This window comes from Pongo pygmaeus, chromosome 3 (genome assembly GCF_028885625.2).
Source record: "Pongo pygmaeus isolate AG05252 chromosome 3, NHGRI_mPonPyg2-v2.0_pri, whole genome shotgun sequence".
Classification (NCBI taxonomy): Eukaryota; Metazoa; Chordata; class Mammalia; order Primates; family Hominidae; genus Pongo; species Pongo pygmaeus.
The window spans coordinates 153,408,223-153,428,595 of record NC_072376.2 but is presented as its reverse complement, the minus strand read 5'-3'; the positions used below and the strand labels follow the sequence as shown (position 1 = coordinate 153,428,595).

Sequence of the window (20,373 nt, the reverse complement as noted above, 5' to 3'; positions counted from 1 at the left end):
TCACTCTACTGCTGTTAGTCTTTTGCATTTCCTGAAGCATTATTTCCCAGGCTACTGCTGTCTCTGTGGTTTCATCTCAAGCATAGACACACCTAGATCAAATTATGATTTATGGTAAGATTCTCCTAGCAAGTAAAAAGCAGAGGATAACTAATGAGAGCTACAAGATATGTGGCTACTTCTGGAATCCTCATCTCCAGGTCTATATCCATTATCATAGGATATCGAATAGGATTATCTTCAACCTTAGTTCCAGAAAGAAATGTCCTATAGGCAGGAGTCATATTGTCTTCCCTAATAGGACTACCCTAGAGTATGACCAAATATTTTCTTTTTTGTGGTCTAAAAACCAGCCTCCTTGATTGTTATATGCTGAAGCAAGATCAGCCTCTTCTTGCAATGACTGATAGTGATAATTTCTTCTTCTCAGAGGACCTCATACTCATAAACATGTGGCCTTGCACTCAGACTCTGATAAGCAGTTACATCACAACAGCAAAACAGGTAGCATGTTGGATGTCAGCTGTCTGCTTCCTTTTCATAGTTTCTGTTTAGTGTAAGATAAAGATGATACCTGCATGTCTTCCTTTGCATGGTGTTCGCCATCCCAGCGAATCCCCTGTGCATATATATACACATATATACATATATACACAAATATATATACATATACACATATATGTGTGTGTATATATATATGTCTGTGTGTGTGTATATATATATATGTGCTTATCTACTCCAAAAAGGACACCACCATATGCAGAGAAAAAGCAGTAGTGGGATTTCTGGATCAAATAGTAGATCTACTTTCAGTGTTTTAATAAACCTCCATGGTGTTTTCCATAGAGGCTGTATTAATTTACATTGCACCAGCAGTGTATAAATGTTCCCTTTTCACCACATCTGTGCCAATTGTTTTTTGACTTTTTAATAATGGCCATTCTTACAGGGGTAACGTAGTATCTCATTGTGGTCTTAATTTGCATTTCCTTGATGATTAGTGATGTTGAGCATTTTCTAAACATGTTCGTTGGCCATTTCTCTATCTTCTTTTGAGAAATGTCTATGTCATTTGCCTACTTTTTGATGGGATTAATTTTTTTCTTGCTGATTTGTTTGAGTCTCTTGATTCTGGATACTAGTCCTTTGTCAGATTCATAGGTTATTAATATTTTCTACCACACTGTGGGTTATCTGTTTACTCTGATGATTATTTCTTTTGCTGTGCAGAAGCTTTTTAGTTTAATTAGGTCCCATTTATTTACTTTTGTTTTTGTTACATTTGCTTTTGGGTTCTTGGTCATGAATTCTTTGCCTAAGCCAATGTCTAGAAGAGTTTTTCTGGTGTTATGTTCTAGAATTTTTATGGTTTCAGATCTTAGGTTTAAGTCTTTAATCCATCTTGAGTTGATTTTTGTATAAGGTGACAAGTAAGGATCCAGTTTCCTTCTTCTATATGTGGCCTGCCAGTTTTCTCAGTACCATTTATTAAATAGGGTGTCCTTTCCCTAATTTGTATTTTTGTATGCTTGGTCAAAGATCAGTTAGTTGTAAGTATTTTGCTTTATTTCTGGTTCTTTATTCTGTTCCAGTGGTCTGTGTGTCTACTTGAGACCATTACCATACTGTTTTGATAATATGACCTTGTATAATTTGAAATCAGGTAATGTGATGTCTCCAGATATGTTCTTTTTGCTTAGGATTACTTTGGCTATTCAGGCTGTTTTTTGGTTCCATATGAACTTTTGGATTTTTTTTCCTAATTCTGTGAAAAATGTTCTTGGTATTTTGACAGGAATCGCATTGAATCTGTAGATGGCTTTGGGTAGTATGATCATTTTCATGATATTGATTCTTCCAATCCATGAGCATGGGATGTGTTTCCATTTGTTTGTGTCATCTATGATTTTTTTTAGCAGTATTTTGTAGTTCTCCTTGTATAGATCTTTCACCCCCATTAAGAATATTCCTAGGGATTTTTTTTTTTTTTTTTTGCAGCCATTGTAAAAGTCATTGAGTTCTTGATTTGATATTCAATTTGGTCGTTGTTGCTATGTAGCAGTACTACTGATTTGTGTACATTGATTTTGTAACCTGAGACTTTTATTGAATTCATTTTTCAAGTCTAGTAGTCTATTGGATGAGTCTTTAGAGTTTTCTGGGTATGCGATCATATCATTAGCAAACAGTGATAGCTTGACTTCCTCATTTCCAGTTTATATGTCCTTTATTTCTTTCTCTTGCCAGATTGCTCTGGCTAGGACTTCCAGATAAAGTTTTTACTTCTTAAAATAAGACCTTTATAGGTGGCGAGGAGCAAACTACAAGTTAGTGATAGTACAATTCACCATCAATGTGAGAGAAAGAAAACCAAGTACATTAATCTTTTTCAAAAAAATATAATATGACCAAATTAGTGGGGGAAAGAAAAGAAACTTGGAAACTTAATAAAAACACACACGTTTTTAAAAGTCTAAAAATGTATGTACAATTATAGACCAAAAATTACCCCTCTTTGATTTATAAGACTGTGTCTGGTTCTTGCATTATTTTTCTTAGAAAGAAAACAAAATGATATAAGAGCATTTGTGATTCAAAAGTGCTCATTAATGAATATTTTGAGCTGACACAATACTGGAAAATAGCCAGTTTTGCCGAACTGAATTTTCTTGGAATAGGCAACGCCTATCATTTTCAAAACAGAAGATTTTACACAAATTAATATAAGTTGATTTTCTATTCTAAAACCAGTAAAGGAGTAAAGTCTAACACATAACTTTTGGGCTATAGGTAGCCCACCTAGCTTTGCATTGTATGTGGCCCATAATCTAATTTCAGGAATGTCCTGATCTTAACAAGGAAAATTGTAACCCAGAGAAGGCCTACCTCAGTTTTGCCTTGTTATAGTTTAGCGCTTATGCAGTGCTTTGCTGCATTCCTGGCCAAAAGTTCTGAGAGCTGATTAGTGTAGCCTGAGAAGGGTTTGTGTGAATTAAGCATGCAGTTTTCAAAATGAACTTTAAATCTTTACAATAACTGCTGCAAGTAAGAAAAGTAGCTGATGAGTATTGTGCATTTCAAAATAAATAGACTACCCGTTTTGTGTTATGTGTCATATGCAGTTTCAAATATGTCATTTAAAAAATACAATATTGACATACCCTATTGAGACAAACCACATTTTATAATTTCATTGATTAAAAACTCTTTCATAGAAAAACCAAACTAATTCAGCTTTAAGAGTGACTTAATTAGACACTATAGTGTTTGCTATTAGTTTTCACAACTTTAGTTAAGAAGATGAAATCATTCTTTGATAGAAAAGAAAAGATAAATGAGCAGGCATACATATATAGTTGGAGATATTTCCTGATTTAAAATTTTTATTTTTCCCAAGTCAGCCTTCCTGGAAAAAAATTATTGTTCACAACTGCTGATAAATAATTCTTAGGTCAATGTTTACTGTTTTAGTTTAATTTGCTTTGCTTTATTTTTTAGGAAGATGGGAAATTGAAGAGTTGAAAGAAAACCAGGTACCTGGTGACAGAGGACTGGTATTAAAATCTAGAGCAAAGCATCATGCAATATCTGCTGTATTAGCAAAACCCTTCATTTTTGCTGATAAACCCTTGATAGTTCAGTAAGTGTTGCTATGTTTTTGAATACTTTTTCTGAATTTTGTATTAGCTTTGGCTTCTGAATATAGATTGTATTTTGAAAATGGATGTAAAAATCTAGATCTTCCTTTTTCGTTTCACTTAGTTAAAACACAAATGTGCATATACACACAAACATACCCATCCTTTCAATGAAAAGCAGGTAAATGATAAAATTATACAAAGATCAACCATTCTTATGGCCTAGTACTAATATTTATATTTGTTTATTTCAAGGAGTTGTATGTGGGCTATTAAGCAGTATATTTCCTTTGGTCTGAGTGCATGTATTAACTAAATGAGGAATAAATAGTTTGGCTCTCTTAAAAAAATTTAAAAATTATGTGATATATACTGTAATATATATAATTCTGCTGTCATAAACTATATAATGCATAGTAAAAGTCACCATTTTTGTTTTACTCTTAAAATTACTTGTTATCAAAATATTAAACTTAATATATTCAGAACAGAATAATAAATATTGCTATTAAACCAGTGATAATATTCAAAGGCAGAAAATTTATTTCAAAAATAAATGTTTATGAATACCAGTGTCTTTCAAGCATGGACCCCTTTTAAAGGTCACATTCTCATAGATAATCCTTTCTTTCAACCTCTCCACGTCCCCACCATGCCTGGCATGGTGCCTCATGCCTCATGTGTGTAATCCCAGCACTTTGGGAGGCCTAGGTGGGCAGACAGCTTGAACCCAGGAGTTCAAGACCAACCTGGGCAACATGGCGAAACCCCGACTCTACAAAAAAATTTTAAAAATTAGCTAGGCATGGTGGTGCCTGACTGTAGTCCCAGCTACTCTGGAGGCTGAGGTGGGAGGATCACCTAAGCCCAGGAAGTCGAGGCTGCAGTGAGCCAAGGTCACACCAGTGCATTGCAGCCTGGGTGACAGAATGAGATCTTGCCTCAAAAAAAAAAGAAAAAAAGAAATTAAAAAAAAAAAAAGAGGACCAAGAATTGCAGTCTTTCATATGTTTAAAAACAATTCAAAGGAGAGTGAATGTTTGTCTCCTCTTAATACTGATAAAATGAAATGGGGTAAATAAAATGAAGAGATTTATATTCAATGCTATAAATGCTGATTTACGACGTAACTTTACTATAAAACTGCTTTTCCCAAATTGTGTACATGTTAATATATATGAATATAATTGAAGATGAAGAATATCCTAACTCAAAAAATACAAAGTAAAGGCCTGGCGTGGTGGTTCACACCTGTAATCCCAGCACTTTGGGAGGCCAAGGCCGGTGGATCACGAGGTCAGGAGATCAAGACCATCCTGTCTAACATGGTGAAACCCTGTCTTTACTAAAAATAGAAAAAATTAGCCGGGTGTGGTGGCAGGCACCTGTAGCCCCAGCTACTCGGGAGGCTGAGGCAGGAGAATGGCGTGAACCCGGGAGGCAGGGCTTGCAGTGAGCCGAGATCATGCCACTGCACTGCAGCCTGGGCAACTGGGCAACAGAGTGAGACTGTCTCAAAAAAAAATTAAATAAATAAATAAAAATAAAATTAAAAAAGGAAGTATGTTAGCTCATTAAAGACTGAGAAGTTCTACATATGAAAACCTGTTTTCAGCATTACTACTGTGTTTCCCAAACACGTCTGATCACATAAGTTTATTTTCCCACCTAACAATAATTGCTATTTCATGAAACAGTTTGAGAAATGATACTCTAAAGAAATTAAGGTTACCATATACTCTGCATATGTCCTTGGTTTTCCTATGACTGGAAGTTTAGCAGTAGTCAAGCTGTATGATAAACATTTTGTTGATCCTCTAATCCATTGTGAATCATTTATACTAGGTAAAAGTTAATTATTTGAAAACTCTGAAAGTTTGCAGTATAAGAAATGGACAAAGTGATTGAATCTAGGTATAATGGAACAACGAAACTATGTTCACATTTATGCAGCCACTGTACAAAATTGTTTTTTCCAATTCTTAACCTTTTTACAGAATGCTCTGTCCTCAGATAACCTATTATAAAGCAAAATCTTTTTAATTTTTTTTCTAAAAACAGTGACCTTTAAGTCATATCATGCACCATGTGTTCTACTTATAGTCTTCAAATACTTAAATTCCATGAAAAACAAATTTTGTCAGCTATTGCTTAAAATAAAGATAAGACTTTGAGGAAAACAAACTGTTCTCTATTTAAAAAATGAAAAAGAACAAAAGAATACCTTCCTTCTGATTGTCATAGAAGCATTTTGAGCACGTATTTGCCCCTCATTGGGCATGATATCCTTTAATCATCATAACAATCCTTTCAGGTGTAAGTATGGGCCATGTCTGCATATTATAGATGAGCAAATAGAGACTTAGAGCTTAAATGACTTGCCCTTACCCAAGGAGTCACTAGAGTAAGCGGCAGAATCAAGAATAACTCTCAGGTCATTTTGACTTTAAAGTACATGCTTGTGGCCACTGTTGTAGATAGCTTAAGAAATAAAGCATGGTAGAAAGTATAGGAGAAAATCACACCTTTCAAATCAGAGATACTTAAAATTTTGTTTCCTCTTTTTTTAATCGAAAATATGTACACCAATTGAGTTCAAACTGTTAAAATTTTGTATGCTATCATGTTTTACCTTCTTGTCACTAAGTTTCTTCAGAAACATTTACAACTATAGTCCTTTATTTAAATGATCATTATTTCTGGTTGTTTCTCTAGTTTTCATGTCTTTTTGTTTTAATTCATTTAATGAAATCATAACCTTTTTTGTTTTTACTGTTTGACAGCCATTTCCTCATTGATTTTTGTCACATATAATTCATTAATTTAACAAAAAAAAATCTCGTCAGTAAGTCTATGCCTCATTGCCGTAGCAAGGCTATTTCCTTTTAAAAATTACCAATAAAGAAAAAAAACTTTGCTGAGAATTACACTGTGTTGTAAATTCATAAGAGACTCTCATGTTCATTCTTTTAGCTGTTATACTAAACAGTGAAAATTTCCCATATCTCCTGGCTGTTTAGGTCTGAAATCCAGCTTATTGATTGAGATTATGAATCTCTTTGCTGGAGCTATTTAATTAAATGTACAACTTATTTAACATGGTAAGGTGTAACGAACTCTAGCAATTTCGTAGAAATCTTGCGTAGCTGTGGTTCTTATGGCCTTTGTTTTTTTTTTTATTTTATAAAGTGTAAGTATAGTGCCTACCTTATCAGAATTTGAAATTTCCTGTTGTAGTTTTAGTCACAGTATCTTATGCTTAATTTATCAGTTTTGATGGAAAAAAATTTTAAGCAAATTGATTGGTTTGTCTGCAGTTGATGGTAATCATTCTTTTTTTTATATTTTTTATATTTTTTATATTTTTAATATTTTAATGATGTGTCTTGTTTTAGAGTAGTAGAAAAGCGTTTCTGCTTATTTCCTATAGGTTGTAGATATGCTTTATATGAGCTTTCTGATAATATAGAAAAATTTATACTTACATGAATTGAGAATAATAACATTAGATTTTAAAGAGCAATTAGTAATTTTTATTTATCAGTAGTACGGTTCTTTTTCCCTTTATTCAGATATGAAGTAAATTTTCAAGATGGTATTGATTGTGGAGGTGCATACATTAAACTCCTAGCAGACACTGATGATTTGATTCTGGTATGATATTTTAATATTTAAGAAAACCTTATTAAAGTTAATAAGTATTTTTAAGGAACAATTGATAAAACTGAAAATTTTGTCTTCAACTGAAATTGAAAAGAATTGTAGATATCTTTTTTCAATGTGAATTTACATAGCTCTTACAATTCGCCTTCAAGTTTTATATAAAGCTATGTTACTTGAAGGCATCAATTTTATAATCTTTAACAACATGAAAAAGTTTACCATGTCTGTAGGACAAAAACTACGTGATACTTATAAATTCTTTTGAAATATAGCTTAGAGTTATTTTCTTTACAGAATAAGACTCTTAATTAAGTTTGTTTAGAGAAGTATAACAAAGCAAAGCAGTGAAACAAAATGGCCAAAGAACCAAATTAAAAGGGGTTAGCAACCCACGGAAAGTAACTAATTTTAAAAACTTTTCATGATGAAATAGGTTTATACTTCTAAGAGGTTGTATTAGGACCATTGGAAGGGTGGGGATATTTCTTATAGCATTCTCCTGTAAAAGGCTGTTTCAGACTTTCTGCATATGACAGAAATAACGATAGATGAGACATCAGGGGTATATTTTTCAGAACACATAGCTGTACATAAGCTATGAAATGTAGATGGGAGACTTTTTCATGTACTACTCATTATTATTAGGATCAAGTGAAGGAGAGGCCATTGTAGTATATGTTGAAGCTCTTGTTTTAGGTGAACACTTGAAGGTAGGATGACAAAAAAATCTAATGGCAAGTATTTCTATAAGCACTGTATCTGATTAATTCACTGAATCCTTAGAGAACTCTTATAAGGTAGGTACTATTATCATCTCCATACTTCAGAGGTGATGAAATGGAGGTGCAGAGAGCTTTAAAAAATTTGACTCAGGGTGACATACAACTAGTTTAAGAGGCAGTGGTAGGATTTGAACCCCAGTATCTGACTCCATACCCCATGCTGTTAACCACTATGCCATGCCAAATAAAGAAAAATGCATGTCCTCGTGTCCGTTTTTATGTCTGAATGAATCTCTCTTCATCTTGTGCTCAGAGGGTCATTTTCTGGTATCTTCCTAAATAATAGTAATGGGTAATAATTTTAGTCTTATGGCCATAAATATGCTTTCCTCTAATGCCTAATTCTCTCAATAAAAATATTAGTAATATAGATTTACATAGAGAATTAAAGCATATTATGGTGTTGCTAGAGTATTTTCAGCTTCTGTCCCACATCTTCAGGAAGTAGTGTGTACTTTAAAAAATCTATATTGAAGTAAAATTTGTCATTTTTCCATGTCCTTTATTGTCACTTGTATTAAATAGCTAGCTCTTTGGTGAATTACCATTTAATATATTTTTGTAAACTCTACCCATTGGATAAAATACAGAAATGCATTAAATACTCTGTGATTCTGGACTAATGCCAACACTCATCTCTCTTTGAAGGAAAACTTTTATGATAAAACATCCTATATCATTATGTTTGGACCAGATAAATGCGGAGAAGATTATAAACTTCATTTTGTCTTCAGACATAAACATCCCAAAACTGGAGTTTTCGAAGAGAAACATGCCAAACCTCCCGATGTAGACCTTAAAAAGTTCTTTACAGACAGGAAGACTCATCTTTATACCCTTGGTATACCCTTTTAACTCATTCATGTATTCAAAAATATTTGCTGACTATTGATATATTCATGGCAAGTGCTTTACAAGAAAACAAACATGCACCCCATCCTGAAGGAGCTTATCTTTTTCAAAAAATAGGACATGTATAATGACAGCACAGGTAGAAAATGAAGTGCCATATAAGAAAGAGAGATGAGGCACAGCTAAGAGTTCACAAGCAATATTACTTCCAGCTTAAAGACTTGGAACAAAGCTAGGAAAGATTATATTTGAACTCATCTTAAAGTGCAGATAGAATGTGGAAGACAGTACGGTGAAAGGACATTTTAGACGTTGTGACAGTGGTGCTGTAAGAACAGAAAACTAGAAAATAAAAAGGAAGAGGCCAGAACAGAAAACTAGAAAATAAAAAGGAAGAGGCCCTTAATGCCAAACTAAAAAGTTTAGACTTTATTCTGTAGGCAGTTGTGATTATTGTTATGTCCTACCTCGTGTTGGTTGTGGCATGTACTTCGAAAGGAAAAGCGTTGAGCAGCCATATATTAATATACTTAGGTAAATAGGAATTTGCATAGATATGGGGGTGAGGGACATCATAAGGAGTTGTTTCTCCCATTCTCAAGTATAATAGCTGTAGAGCTCTGGTCAGCCCACTATCAAAATCAGAGCATATTGGAACCTAATAGGACATTTTGAAATGGCCCTATTGGCTTCCTTTCTCACGTCTCAACTCCACCCAAGATTAAAGTATTTCGATCTTTTTCCCCAAATGCTGCAGTTGTAGAAACATTCATTTTATCTGCTAGGGCAATGCCCATTTCATCTTCAATATCAGACGTGATATAATAAATATCTTTATGAAATAATTGAAAAATAAAACTAGGCATTTTGGGGAACACCAAGCAAACTGTAGAAATAATGAAAAAATATTACTAGAACAGAATAAATTAATTTGTTGTGTTATACTGACAACACTTTAAGATGGTATCAAAAAATTAAATGCTGAAAAAGATTAGCTTGTATTTTATAACTATAAAAGAGTGAAGCTGACTCGTTATGAGTCCCAAAACAGAGCTATTTGGTATTATTTTTTATTTGAGAAGTAATGGAGCATTTTATTTTAAAAAATGCAGTTTAAAACAAAATTTTATCTTTAGGAAATATATCTAGTGATTTTAGAATGTTTTAGTTCAATACATTGGTTATTCCTCTATTTCTGGTTGGGAAAAAAGCTTTACCCATGGAGTTAAGGGTAGTTACATTGTTTAGAAGATTATCTTTAAAGCATCTATCAAAATGATAACTATAATATATTTAAATTGGTCCCTTAGTGGTGAATCCAGATGACACATTTGAGGTGTTAGTTGATCAAACAGTTGTAAACAAAGGAAGCCTCCTAGAGGATGTGGTTCCTCCTATCAACCCTCCCAAAGAAATTGAAGATCCCAATGATAAAAAACCTGAGGAATGGGATGAAAGAGCAAAAATTCCTGATCCTTCTGCCATCAAACCAGAAGACTGGTAAGCAAATAATTTGGTAGCAAAGCATTATTTGGCATAACTGGGTAATGAAACAACATATAAGTGAAGTTTACAACCAATGAAGTTTATTTTTTTAAACATCAGAACTACTTATTTTTAGTATTTTGGGTGAAATATTTTCCCTCCCTGTAATATTTTTTTATTTCTATTGATAATTATGTTGCATTTTTCAATATATTTTTTTTTATGTTTTCAATGCTGTGGATTAAAAATTTCATAAATCCAAAATCCCAATGCTTTAATTTTCATTCCTAGTTTGATCTTTATTGTATGTGTGTGAGAGGCCGAGGTGGGCAGATCACCTGAGGTCAGGAGTTCGAAACCAGCTTGGCCAACATGGCGAAACCCCATCTCTACTAAAAACACAAAAATTAGCGGGCATGGCGGCAGCTGCCTGTAATCCCAGCTACTTGGGAGGCTGAGGCAGGAGAATTGCTTGAACCCAGGAGGCAGAGGCTGCAGTGAGCCCAAGGTCGTGCCACTGCACTCCAGCCTGGTGACAGAGCAAGACTCTGTCTCAAAAAAAAAAAAAAAAAGAGTGTGTTCGCCCTTAAATGAGAGAAACCACATATAACTGCTTCATTCTGATTGTTGAAATGTGTTAGAATTTGTTTTACAAAGTACTAAAAGAAATGCTCCATTAAATTTTAACTTTTGGTTACTCTGAGCACTCGGAAACTCAAGATGACATTGGTATCAGGCAAGCACAAATCTGTACATTTGTAAAGTTGATTATTTCTGTTTATTTTGTAACTCATATGGAAAATCATGAAGTGGCCTCTTGTTTAAAATTTCTATCTTTCTGTAATGATGAAAATTGTATTAGTAGTTCAGTACTTTATGTTTATATACTTCAGAATTTACTAAGTGTTTTGTTTTTGTTTTTGTGTTTGTTTTTGTTTGAGATGGAGTCTCGCTCTGTCACCCAGGCTAGAGTGTAATGGCATGATCTCGGTTCACTGCAGCCTCTGCCTCCTGGGTTCAAGCTATTCTCCTGCCTCAGCCTCATGAGTAGCTGGGATTACAGGCATGTGCCACCACGCCCGGCTAATTTTTGTATTTTTAGTAGAGATGGGGTTTCTCCATGTTGGTCAGGCTGGTCTCGAACTCCCGATCTCGTGATCCTCCCGCCTCAGCCTCCCAAAGTGCTGGGACTACAGGCTTGAGCCACCATGCCAGCCTAAGTGTTCTTTTTAAAATAAGAATGGTAGAATTAAATAAGGAGAGTTTTAAAAATTATATTGGAATAGGGAAGAACTTTCCAAATATGACATAAAATCCAAGAATCCTTTAAAAATAAGTTCAACTACATGAAAATAAATGATTTTTATATTGCAAAAAAAAACCCTCCCTAAACTATTTCAAAAAACACACAAGAACCAGGAAAAATTATTTTCAATCATATAGCTGACAGAGAGCTAATTTCTTAGTATAAAGGTAATGAGCTAAGAAAAAATAGTTTTTGTATATCACTTATGCTACTAAATGTACATTCAAAGTTCAGTGAGATACCATTTTTCACCTACCACATGGGCAGAAATCAAGAAGTTTGGTAACACTCTTCTCAAGGACAGGAGAAAATAGGTACTTTTGCATGCTGCTGGTAGAACCGGACATGGAGTGTAACCATTACAGAGAGTAATTTGGATGCTACTATCAAAATTTAAAATGTCCATACTCTTAACAATTATATTTTCACAGATGAGAAATGGCATATATTCTAGGACATTCACTCTAGCATTGTTTGTATTAATAATAGTAAAATTTTGGAAACACTAAATGTCCTCCAAGAGGAGATAAGCTAAATAAATTATGGTGTATCCTCAAGTAGAAAACTATGCAACTGTTAAGAATGAAGATATATATATATAAGCTCCAGCCAGACATGGTGGCTCATGCCTGTAATCCCAGCACTTTGGGAGGCTGAGGTGGGTGGATCACCTGACGTTAGGAGTTCAAGACCAACCTGGCCAACATGGTGAAACCCCATCTCTACTAAAAATACAAAAACTTAGCCAGGCCTGGTGGCAGGTGCCTGTAATCCCAGCTACTCTGGAGGCTGAGGCAGGAGAATTGCTTGACCCCGGAAGGCAGAGGTTGCAGTGAGCTGAGGTCGCACTATTGCACTCCAGCCTGGGCAACAAAAGCAAGACTCCACCTCAAGAAAAAAATAATAATAATGGAGCTTCTAGAACAGTCTTGACACATAGTAAGCATGCAATATATATTTGTTGATGAATGACTGAGTTTTTAAGTAACAAAAGCAAGGTCTAATACATTATGTATAGAATGCTATCATTTGTATTTAAAAAAGAATGTTTACGTGTGTGCATGTATACATAGAGCACAACAGGGAATATGTACCAAAAATTGGCAAGTTAGCAGAAGATTTAGGTGGGTGGTAGATGAGGACAAATAACAGCACAAACAAAAGGGAGGGAAATAATTTTATGGTACCTTCTTAGTGTTGTAACATGCATTTTTAAACTTTTTGAATAATTAGTAATATAAAACGTTGTATTTACAGGGATGAAAGTGAACCCGCCCAAATAGAAGATTCAAATGTTGTTAAACCTGCTGGCTGGCTTGATGATGAACCAAGATTTATCCCTGATCCTAATGCTGAAAAACCTGATGACTGGTAAGCACTCTTCATCTTCAAATGTCGATTTCAAATGTTTCTTACATGCATTTTTGTTACTAGTTTATATGACTGGTCTGAGACTTGAGGTTACTGTATTTGCTTTGTTTTAATATCCTAAGGAATGAAGACATGGATGGAGAATGGGAGGCACCTCAGATTCTTAATCCAGCATGTCGGATTGGGTGTGGTGAGTGGAAACCTCCCATGATAGATAACCCAAAATACAAAGGAGTATGGAGACCTCCACTGGTCGATAATCCTAACTATCAGGTAACAACCGTTTGTTGAATTATTTAGTGAAGTTAAAAATGTTGTGATCTTTTCTATTTAAATATCTACCTACGTCAATTTTTGGAAGTTTCATTTTTAATTTTAAGATGTCAAAGAAAATAGACCCCAACTAATTTATATTTTAAAAGTAGAGCATCAATTATTTAATTTTCTGGGGAAATAAATCACTTCATACTATATTCTTCCCTAATTATCAGTTGATGCTCACTTTGAAATAAAGTTCTATTTTAGAAGTAAATATAAGAAGTGAATTTTGATCAAATAGACTCACATTGTACATTTTAGTCATTAATGCCTGTGCTTAATTAATGTACTTATTATTTAGTATTATTAAAATTCTGATTTTTGGCCGGGCATGGTGGCTCACACCTGTAATCCCAGCACTTTGGGAGTCCGAGGCAGGCAGATCACGAGGTCAGGAGATGGAGACCACCCTGGCAAACATGGTGAAACCCTGTCTCCACTAAAAATACAAAAAATTAGCCAGATGTGGTGGCATGCGCCTGTAGTCCCAGCTACTTAGGAGGCTGAGGCAGGGGAATCTCTTGGACCCTGAAGGTGGAGATTGCAGTGAGCTGAGATCGCGCCACTGCACTCCAGCCTGGCGACAGAGCAAGACTCAAAAACAAAACAAAAAAAAACCTGGCGTGATCTTGGCTCACTGCAGCCTCTGCCTCCTGGGCTCAGGCGATTCTCCTGATTCAGCCTCCTATGTAGCTGAGATTACAGGCACACCCCAGCATGCCCGGCTAATTTTTGTATTTTTAGTGGAGATGGGGTTTCACATGTTGGCCAGGCTGGTCTGGAACTCCTGACCTCGTGATCCACCCGCCTCGGCCTCCCAAAATGCTCAGGTTACAAAAGTAAGCCACCGAGCCCAGCCCTGATTTTTTTCTGATATCCATCGACATCTTTTGAGTGTATCTAGATTTTTATATTAAAAGTTTCTATGTTATCCACTTAACCCTCTACTTTTATCTTTGTAATTATTTATGGATACGTTCTAACATTATATATATGCAGTTTCATATTCTAATTACTCACTGTAGTTTTTATTAAAAGCATTTAAGACAAAATGTTTCTTTTGGTAAATTTTTTTGTTTAATGTCCGTCTCTTTTATTAGACTTTAAACTCCATAATACAGGAACCATGTATGTCTCCATCATCTGGCTTAGTGCCTGGCCCAAAATACATACATGTGATGGTGGAGTGAGTCAATGAGCAATGATATTGTTGAATGTATTCGATTTAATTGACAGTTTAATCATTTAAGATCTAATGGAAGTTTTATGTTGAGTAGTTGTTCTGAGATTCAACCATACCTGATTAATGATATCTGTCATGGGTACATGTTAAATGGAGTAGCTCCATTTTTGCTATACAATGATCTTTCTGATTTGGACAACTTGAATAACATTTTGCAATGAATAACTTTACTAAATCTAAAACTTTGTCCAAAGTAGACACATTGTGAAATTTATTCACGTTTCTGTTTATGTTGGATTTTCCTTTTCCTTTTTTTGCAGAATTTAAAGTTAGTATCACTCATAGGGAACATTGTGTACAAAGCAAAAGAAACAAGATTTTATATCCAGTATATTACTAATGAATTAATATCAGTTAAAATTCTCTTTTTTCCAGTTAGCATTGAGAATTTCATTCAACAGCAGCTACTTATTAAGCAGCATTTATAACGAAGTTATTTTATTTGAAAATGTCTTCAATTACTTTTCTTCCAGGGAATCTGGAGTCCTCGAAAAATTCCTAATCCAGATTATTTCGTAGATGATCATCCATTTCTTCTGACTTCTTTCAGTGCTCTTGGTTTAGAGCTTTGGTCTATGACCTCTGATATCTACTTTGATAATTTTATTATCTGTTCGGAAAAGGAAGTAGCAGATCACTGGGCTGCAGATGGTTGGAGATGGAAAATAATGATAGCAAATGCTAATGAGGTATGGTGTTGACCAATAGCAGTAGTGATATAACTATGAATAATAATAAGATTTGGTCTTGGTTGTAGGTTATTCAAATGGCTCTTTTAAATGCAAATAAATGTGCAGTAATTACTAAATGCCAAGGAAATGTGTTTGAATAAGTTTATGTAGACAGAATATTTGGCTTTTTATGTTACTTCATTATGAGCTATATATGCATATGTAAGTCATTTTATTCATTAAGTTATAATATCGCTAATGGGATTTAATGCTTATTTACTGTTCATAGAAGAAGACTACTTAATATCTTTGTCATCTTGCCAGTTCAAGGCCTAAGTGATAATGATAATCTAAATATTACTGTTTATTTGTTTTAACTATTTTTTACTTAGAGGAATGTACAAAGAATTTATAGTTTAATGTTATTAAATTCTGTTCCAGTTTTTTCCCGAAACCTTAACACTATTTAGAAAAGGTTGGGCTAAATATTTCAACACAATGCAGCTTAGAAAATGTATCATTAAATTCAGTTGCTATAAAGAAAAATTCTTACCTTACATTTGGTTCCTTGGGTCACTAGCAAAAAACCATCAAAAGAGTAGGTGAAGAGGGATTCTTGTTTTGAACCTCTTGTAACTAAAACATTTGATTTTTTAAATTTTATTTTAATAAGAGAAATAATATCCTTACTGAGGGTCTTACGTGTGAAATGTGTTTATATAAAAAAGAAAACAATTCTGAGGTATGATTTTTTATAAGTTCTTTAAAAGTACAGAATGAATGATCACTTCAAATAAACCAGGTAATACATCCATAAAAGGTAGTTCTATTCTGAAATTTACCAAAAAGGAAAATTACCATTTTTCTTGCCAGTATGTTAGAAGTTTCCACTTTTGTCATAACATATCTTCTGCTATCAAGTCTCACTCAGTGATGCATGCTAATAATTAAATTAGACTTTACAAAGTATAAGGTGGGAAAATGAAACTTCTTTTACTTACAAGTTCATTACTCTTTAATGAAAAATGCCTGAGTAAATAAGTTTTTTTGTATCTTGTGTTACCCAGTAAAGGTTTGTAAAATTTGAATTGCATTTTTATGCTTATCTCGTCTATAGCCTGGTGTATTAAAACAGTTAATGGCAGCTGCTGAAGGGCACCCATGGCTTTGGTTGATTTATCTTGTGACAGCAGGAGTGCCAATAGCATTTATTACTTCATTTTGTTGGCCAAGAAAAGTAAAGGTAAAGAAAATGGATTTCCTTCAACTTTTTTCCCCCAAATTTCTTATTGTTTAGGAGTTCTATAAATTAAGCAAGTGATTCTTAAAAGTAATAAACTAAATGTCTCATAAGTTTTACTGATAGTTCATTATGTATGTTATCAATTATTGCAAAAAAACTTTCAAAATAGCACTCTCCCTTTAGTAAAAATAACTTGTTAACTACGACAGAAAAAATATAAAGATACAGAGTGTAAAAAAACCGACATATGTATACCACAAACAAAAGGAGTACTAGAGCAAGAAGGAAAGGAAGAGAAAGCAGCCCTGGAAAAACCAATAGACCTGGAAGAGGAAAAAAAGCAAAATGATGGTGAAATGCTTGAAAAAGGTAAAACGGCGAGAATGATTTATAATGGAGACTCTGGGTAAAGCTCATAAAACAGTATATTGCCTTGAAATAACTAGGTATTACACTTGTTTATTATCAAGTTTATACATCTGAATCTCCCAAGAATATGTGACTGTGGCAAGAAGGAGTAATAGTCCTCTGAGCAGCCACCCTGTTTATAGTTTTTGTATTCTAGGAAGAAGGAGATTTAAATAGTGTTCAGTTGCTTGAGAACCTAGCAGTTAATGAATCCCATAGGCCATAGCTTTTTGCAAGGATGTTTCTTGGCTCTGGGAGTGTAGAAGATGAGATGGAGGGTGATAGAGGGGATATATCATGGCCTCTGTAGAAAAGGAATAGATATAAAACAAATGATGGCAGCAACAAAATCAACACCAAGTCTTCCAATGGCTATTGTTAATCAGATGCTTATCATATAGAAGAAATAATTTAATTAATTTTCTGAAAGGATTGCTGAACCTATATCCCCTTCCCACCCTATATTAAACTCTTGAAGATGTTAGAACTGAAGTCACCCTTTGGTGGCTCTCCACTGAGACCTCCTTACATGAGGTAGAAATAAAACTATTGATTTGCCCAGTGTCCCAAGCCAAATGTCTTGAAGCACAATGTTTAACTCACTTGATGAAACAGTTGACTTAAAAACACATATATGTCTATTTTTTAAGAGAGAGTATATATATATATATATACACACACATATACATACACATGTACATGTGTGTATTAGGATAGGTATCTAAAACAACAAATATTTCAGGTTGTAAGTTTCCAGCCTTATTTTTGTAACTTCTTAGTGCTTAGTATATTGATGTCTGGATGAACCTTATTTAGAGGGAATTTAAGTATCAGAAGGGCCTGCTTGTATAAAGGTACTTAACACCACTTTCACCTATACACGTAGTCCCACACTGGAACTACTTGGAAGAAGTAGAGTTGATTTTTCAACTTCCCTTTCCCCAAAGCCCATTCTTGGTGGGGTAGGAGTTTTTACTTTATATAGCTCCTAGGACGTGCTTAATTAATATCTTTTGGTTAATAATGATGACAAAAGTTGGAGGTTCTGCTAAATGGAATCCTAAGGAGGGTCAATAACTGAAAAAATGCATGATAATGTCCACAGAGAACAAACATAAGTAAATAACATATTGAAGATTAAAAGATCACCAAAAATTAAAGGAAGTATTTTCCAAGACAGGAACACAGGAAAGATAATTATTTTTTGGTTTTCATATTACATACAGACTGAATGCTTAAGAATTTTTTTAAACTTGTCCCCAAACTCAAATATGATTCATTTATAAAATATGATAATATAATGAGTATTTATAATTTTTAAATTTTTGAATGGAAGAAGTTGCTTCTAAATCTTGGAATAAATCTTGGAATTTAAATAAATCCCCTTTATTGTATTTAATACTTTTCAGTAGCAAAATTCTAATTTATTGAGCCTTTGCTTTTAATAAAATCTGTATTCTAGAAGAGGAAAGTGAACCTGAGGAAAAGAGTGAAGAAGAAATCGAAATCATAGAAGGGCAAGAAGAACGTAATAAATCAAATAAGTCTGGGTCAGAGGATGAGGTAACAGAAAATAAGCTGGTTTCTGTGTATAGTTGTTATCCATAAAAAGTTCTTTCAATAAAAACACCAATCTTGTTTATGAAAGAATTTTTGCCATATTTCTCTCAGCTTTTATAAGAGCCTTTATATTGTTTTTAAAACATATCCATAAGGAAGGAAAGAAAAATACTGTAATTTATATTGTCTTAATGCCTAGTAAAACAGTATAGAGCAAGCCTGTGACTTACAAAATATAAAGATAGAATACATGTATCCAAAATTATGACTTTCTCATTGAAATTCTATTGAAAAGCATAATAAACACATTTTTTGAATATTTAAAAGATAATTATCATTATTATTTTTATAGCTGTTGTAAAACATCCTTATTGTCTCAACATTTTACTCTCACGTTTTGAAATATTTCATTCATTGGGTAGTTGAGTACTATCTGCCTGATAGGGTATTTTTCTCAAATCTTTAATGAACTTTTCTCCCCTCTTATTAGTCTACCCCTTTTTGTGTCCTGATATAAAATGAAACTTTGCACAATGCTTTTTTTTTTTTGTAAGTTATTATGGAATGAGAAATCCAGAGTATAATTAGAGCCAGAGCTTTCTTTTTTCTTTTTTATTTTTAACCTAGCATAAACCAAAAACCAGTTTTCTCTGGCCCTTAAAGAGCTGCATAGCCTTACCCCACAGAGTCACCATCCTAACATATTACATTCCAACTATGTAGGTAGGATAAAAGTACAGTTCTGCCTGCTCTTGCATGTGATGAAATAAATTTTGTATTTTATCTAAAGAAATCCTCCAAATAAATTTGCAATTATTGTTAAGTCTTTCCTAATGTTTAATCAGTACACATACTGGTTGCTGGTCTTCCTGCCCTCTGAGTTTTTATAGGGACTTTGGGGACCATTATTTAGTATGAATATCCATATTTAGGGAGAGCTAGGTGAAGAGAATTTCTTCCAGAGCCAAGTTTTAAATAATCATTGTTTCTGCTGTGACTTTCTTAAAATAATACCTGCAGTCATTTACTTGAATATGTATTCTATTTAAATTTACTTTACAAAACACTTTGTGTACCTTCAAAAACATCTTAATTCCATCTTTCAGTCTTTCTGTCTTCTTATGTGTATGTCAGTGAGCTAGAATACATCGATTTTTGTATAGCCTTGAGAAATAACTATAACTTTATTTCATATAATACCTTCATAATAGCACTTGATTGATAGCACATATATTTTAGAGAATAATATATTGTTTACTACTATCTACTAGTTACGTGTTATACTAAAAGAAACCTTTTCATAATTATTTTTTCTAGATGAAAGAAGCAGATGAGAGCACAGGATCTGGAGATGGGCCGATAAAGTCAGTACGCAAAAGAAGAGTACGAAAGGACTAAACTAGATTGAAATATTTTTAATTCCTGAGAGGGATGTTTGGCATTGTAAAAATCAGCATGCCAGACCTGAACTTTAATCAGTCTGCACATCCTGTTTCTAATATCTAGCAACATTATATTCTTTCAGACATTTATTTTAGTCCTTCATTTCAGAGGAAAAAAAGCAACTCTGAAGTTACCTCGTCTTTGAATTTAGAATAAAAGTGGCACATTACATATCGGATCTAAGAGATTAATACCATTAGAAGTTACACAGTTTTAGTTGTTTGGAGATAGTTTTGGTTTGTACAGAACAAAATAATATGTAGCAGCTTCATTGCTATTGGAAAAATCAGCTATTGGAATTTCCACTTAAATGACTATACAACAATATAACTGGTAGTTCTATAATAAAAATGAGCATGTGTTCTGTTGTACAGAGCTAAATGCAATAAA

The 20,373-nt window shown here is 33.7% G+C and overlaps 1 protein-coding gene across 6 annotated transcripts in view; it reads left to right on the top strand.

Annotated features, from left to right (window-relative positions):
- The window catches only part of CLGN (calmegin), a 32,538-nt gene extending 12,165 nt beyond the window's left edge, over window positions 1–20,373 (top strand). For 3 of the 6 annotated variants that reach the window (XM_054484314.2, XM_054484315.2, XM_063664138.1), the window contains 11 exons: window positions 3,499–3,640; window positions 7,211–7,292; window positions 8,732–8,924; window positions 10,246–10,435; window positions 12,984–13,097; window positions 13,220–13,370; window positions 15,132–15,347; window positions 16,447–16,572; window positions 16,782–16,941; window positions 18,443–18,543; window positions 19,858–20,373. In XM_054484314.2, the coding sequence (XP_054340289.1) occupies window positions 3,499–3,640; window positions 7,211–7,292; window positions 8,732–8,924; window positions 10,246–10,435; window positions 12,984–13,097; window positions 13,220–13,370; window positions 15,132–15,347; window positions 16,447–16,572; window positions 16,782–16,941; window positions 18,443–18,543; window positions 19,858–19,938 (1,556 nt within the window). In that variant the 3' untranslated portion in view covers window positions 19,939–20,373. The remainder of the gene's footprint in view (window positions 1–3,498; window positions 3,641–7,210; window positions 7,293–8,731; window positions 8,925–10,245; window positions 10,436–12,983; window positions 13,098–13,219; window positions 13,371–15,131; window positions 15,348–16,446; window positions 16,573–16,781; window positions 16,942–18,442; window positions 18,544–19,857) is intronic. The other 3 variants (XM_054484316.2, XM_054484317.2, XR_010126145.1) reach the window with 2 other exon arrangements.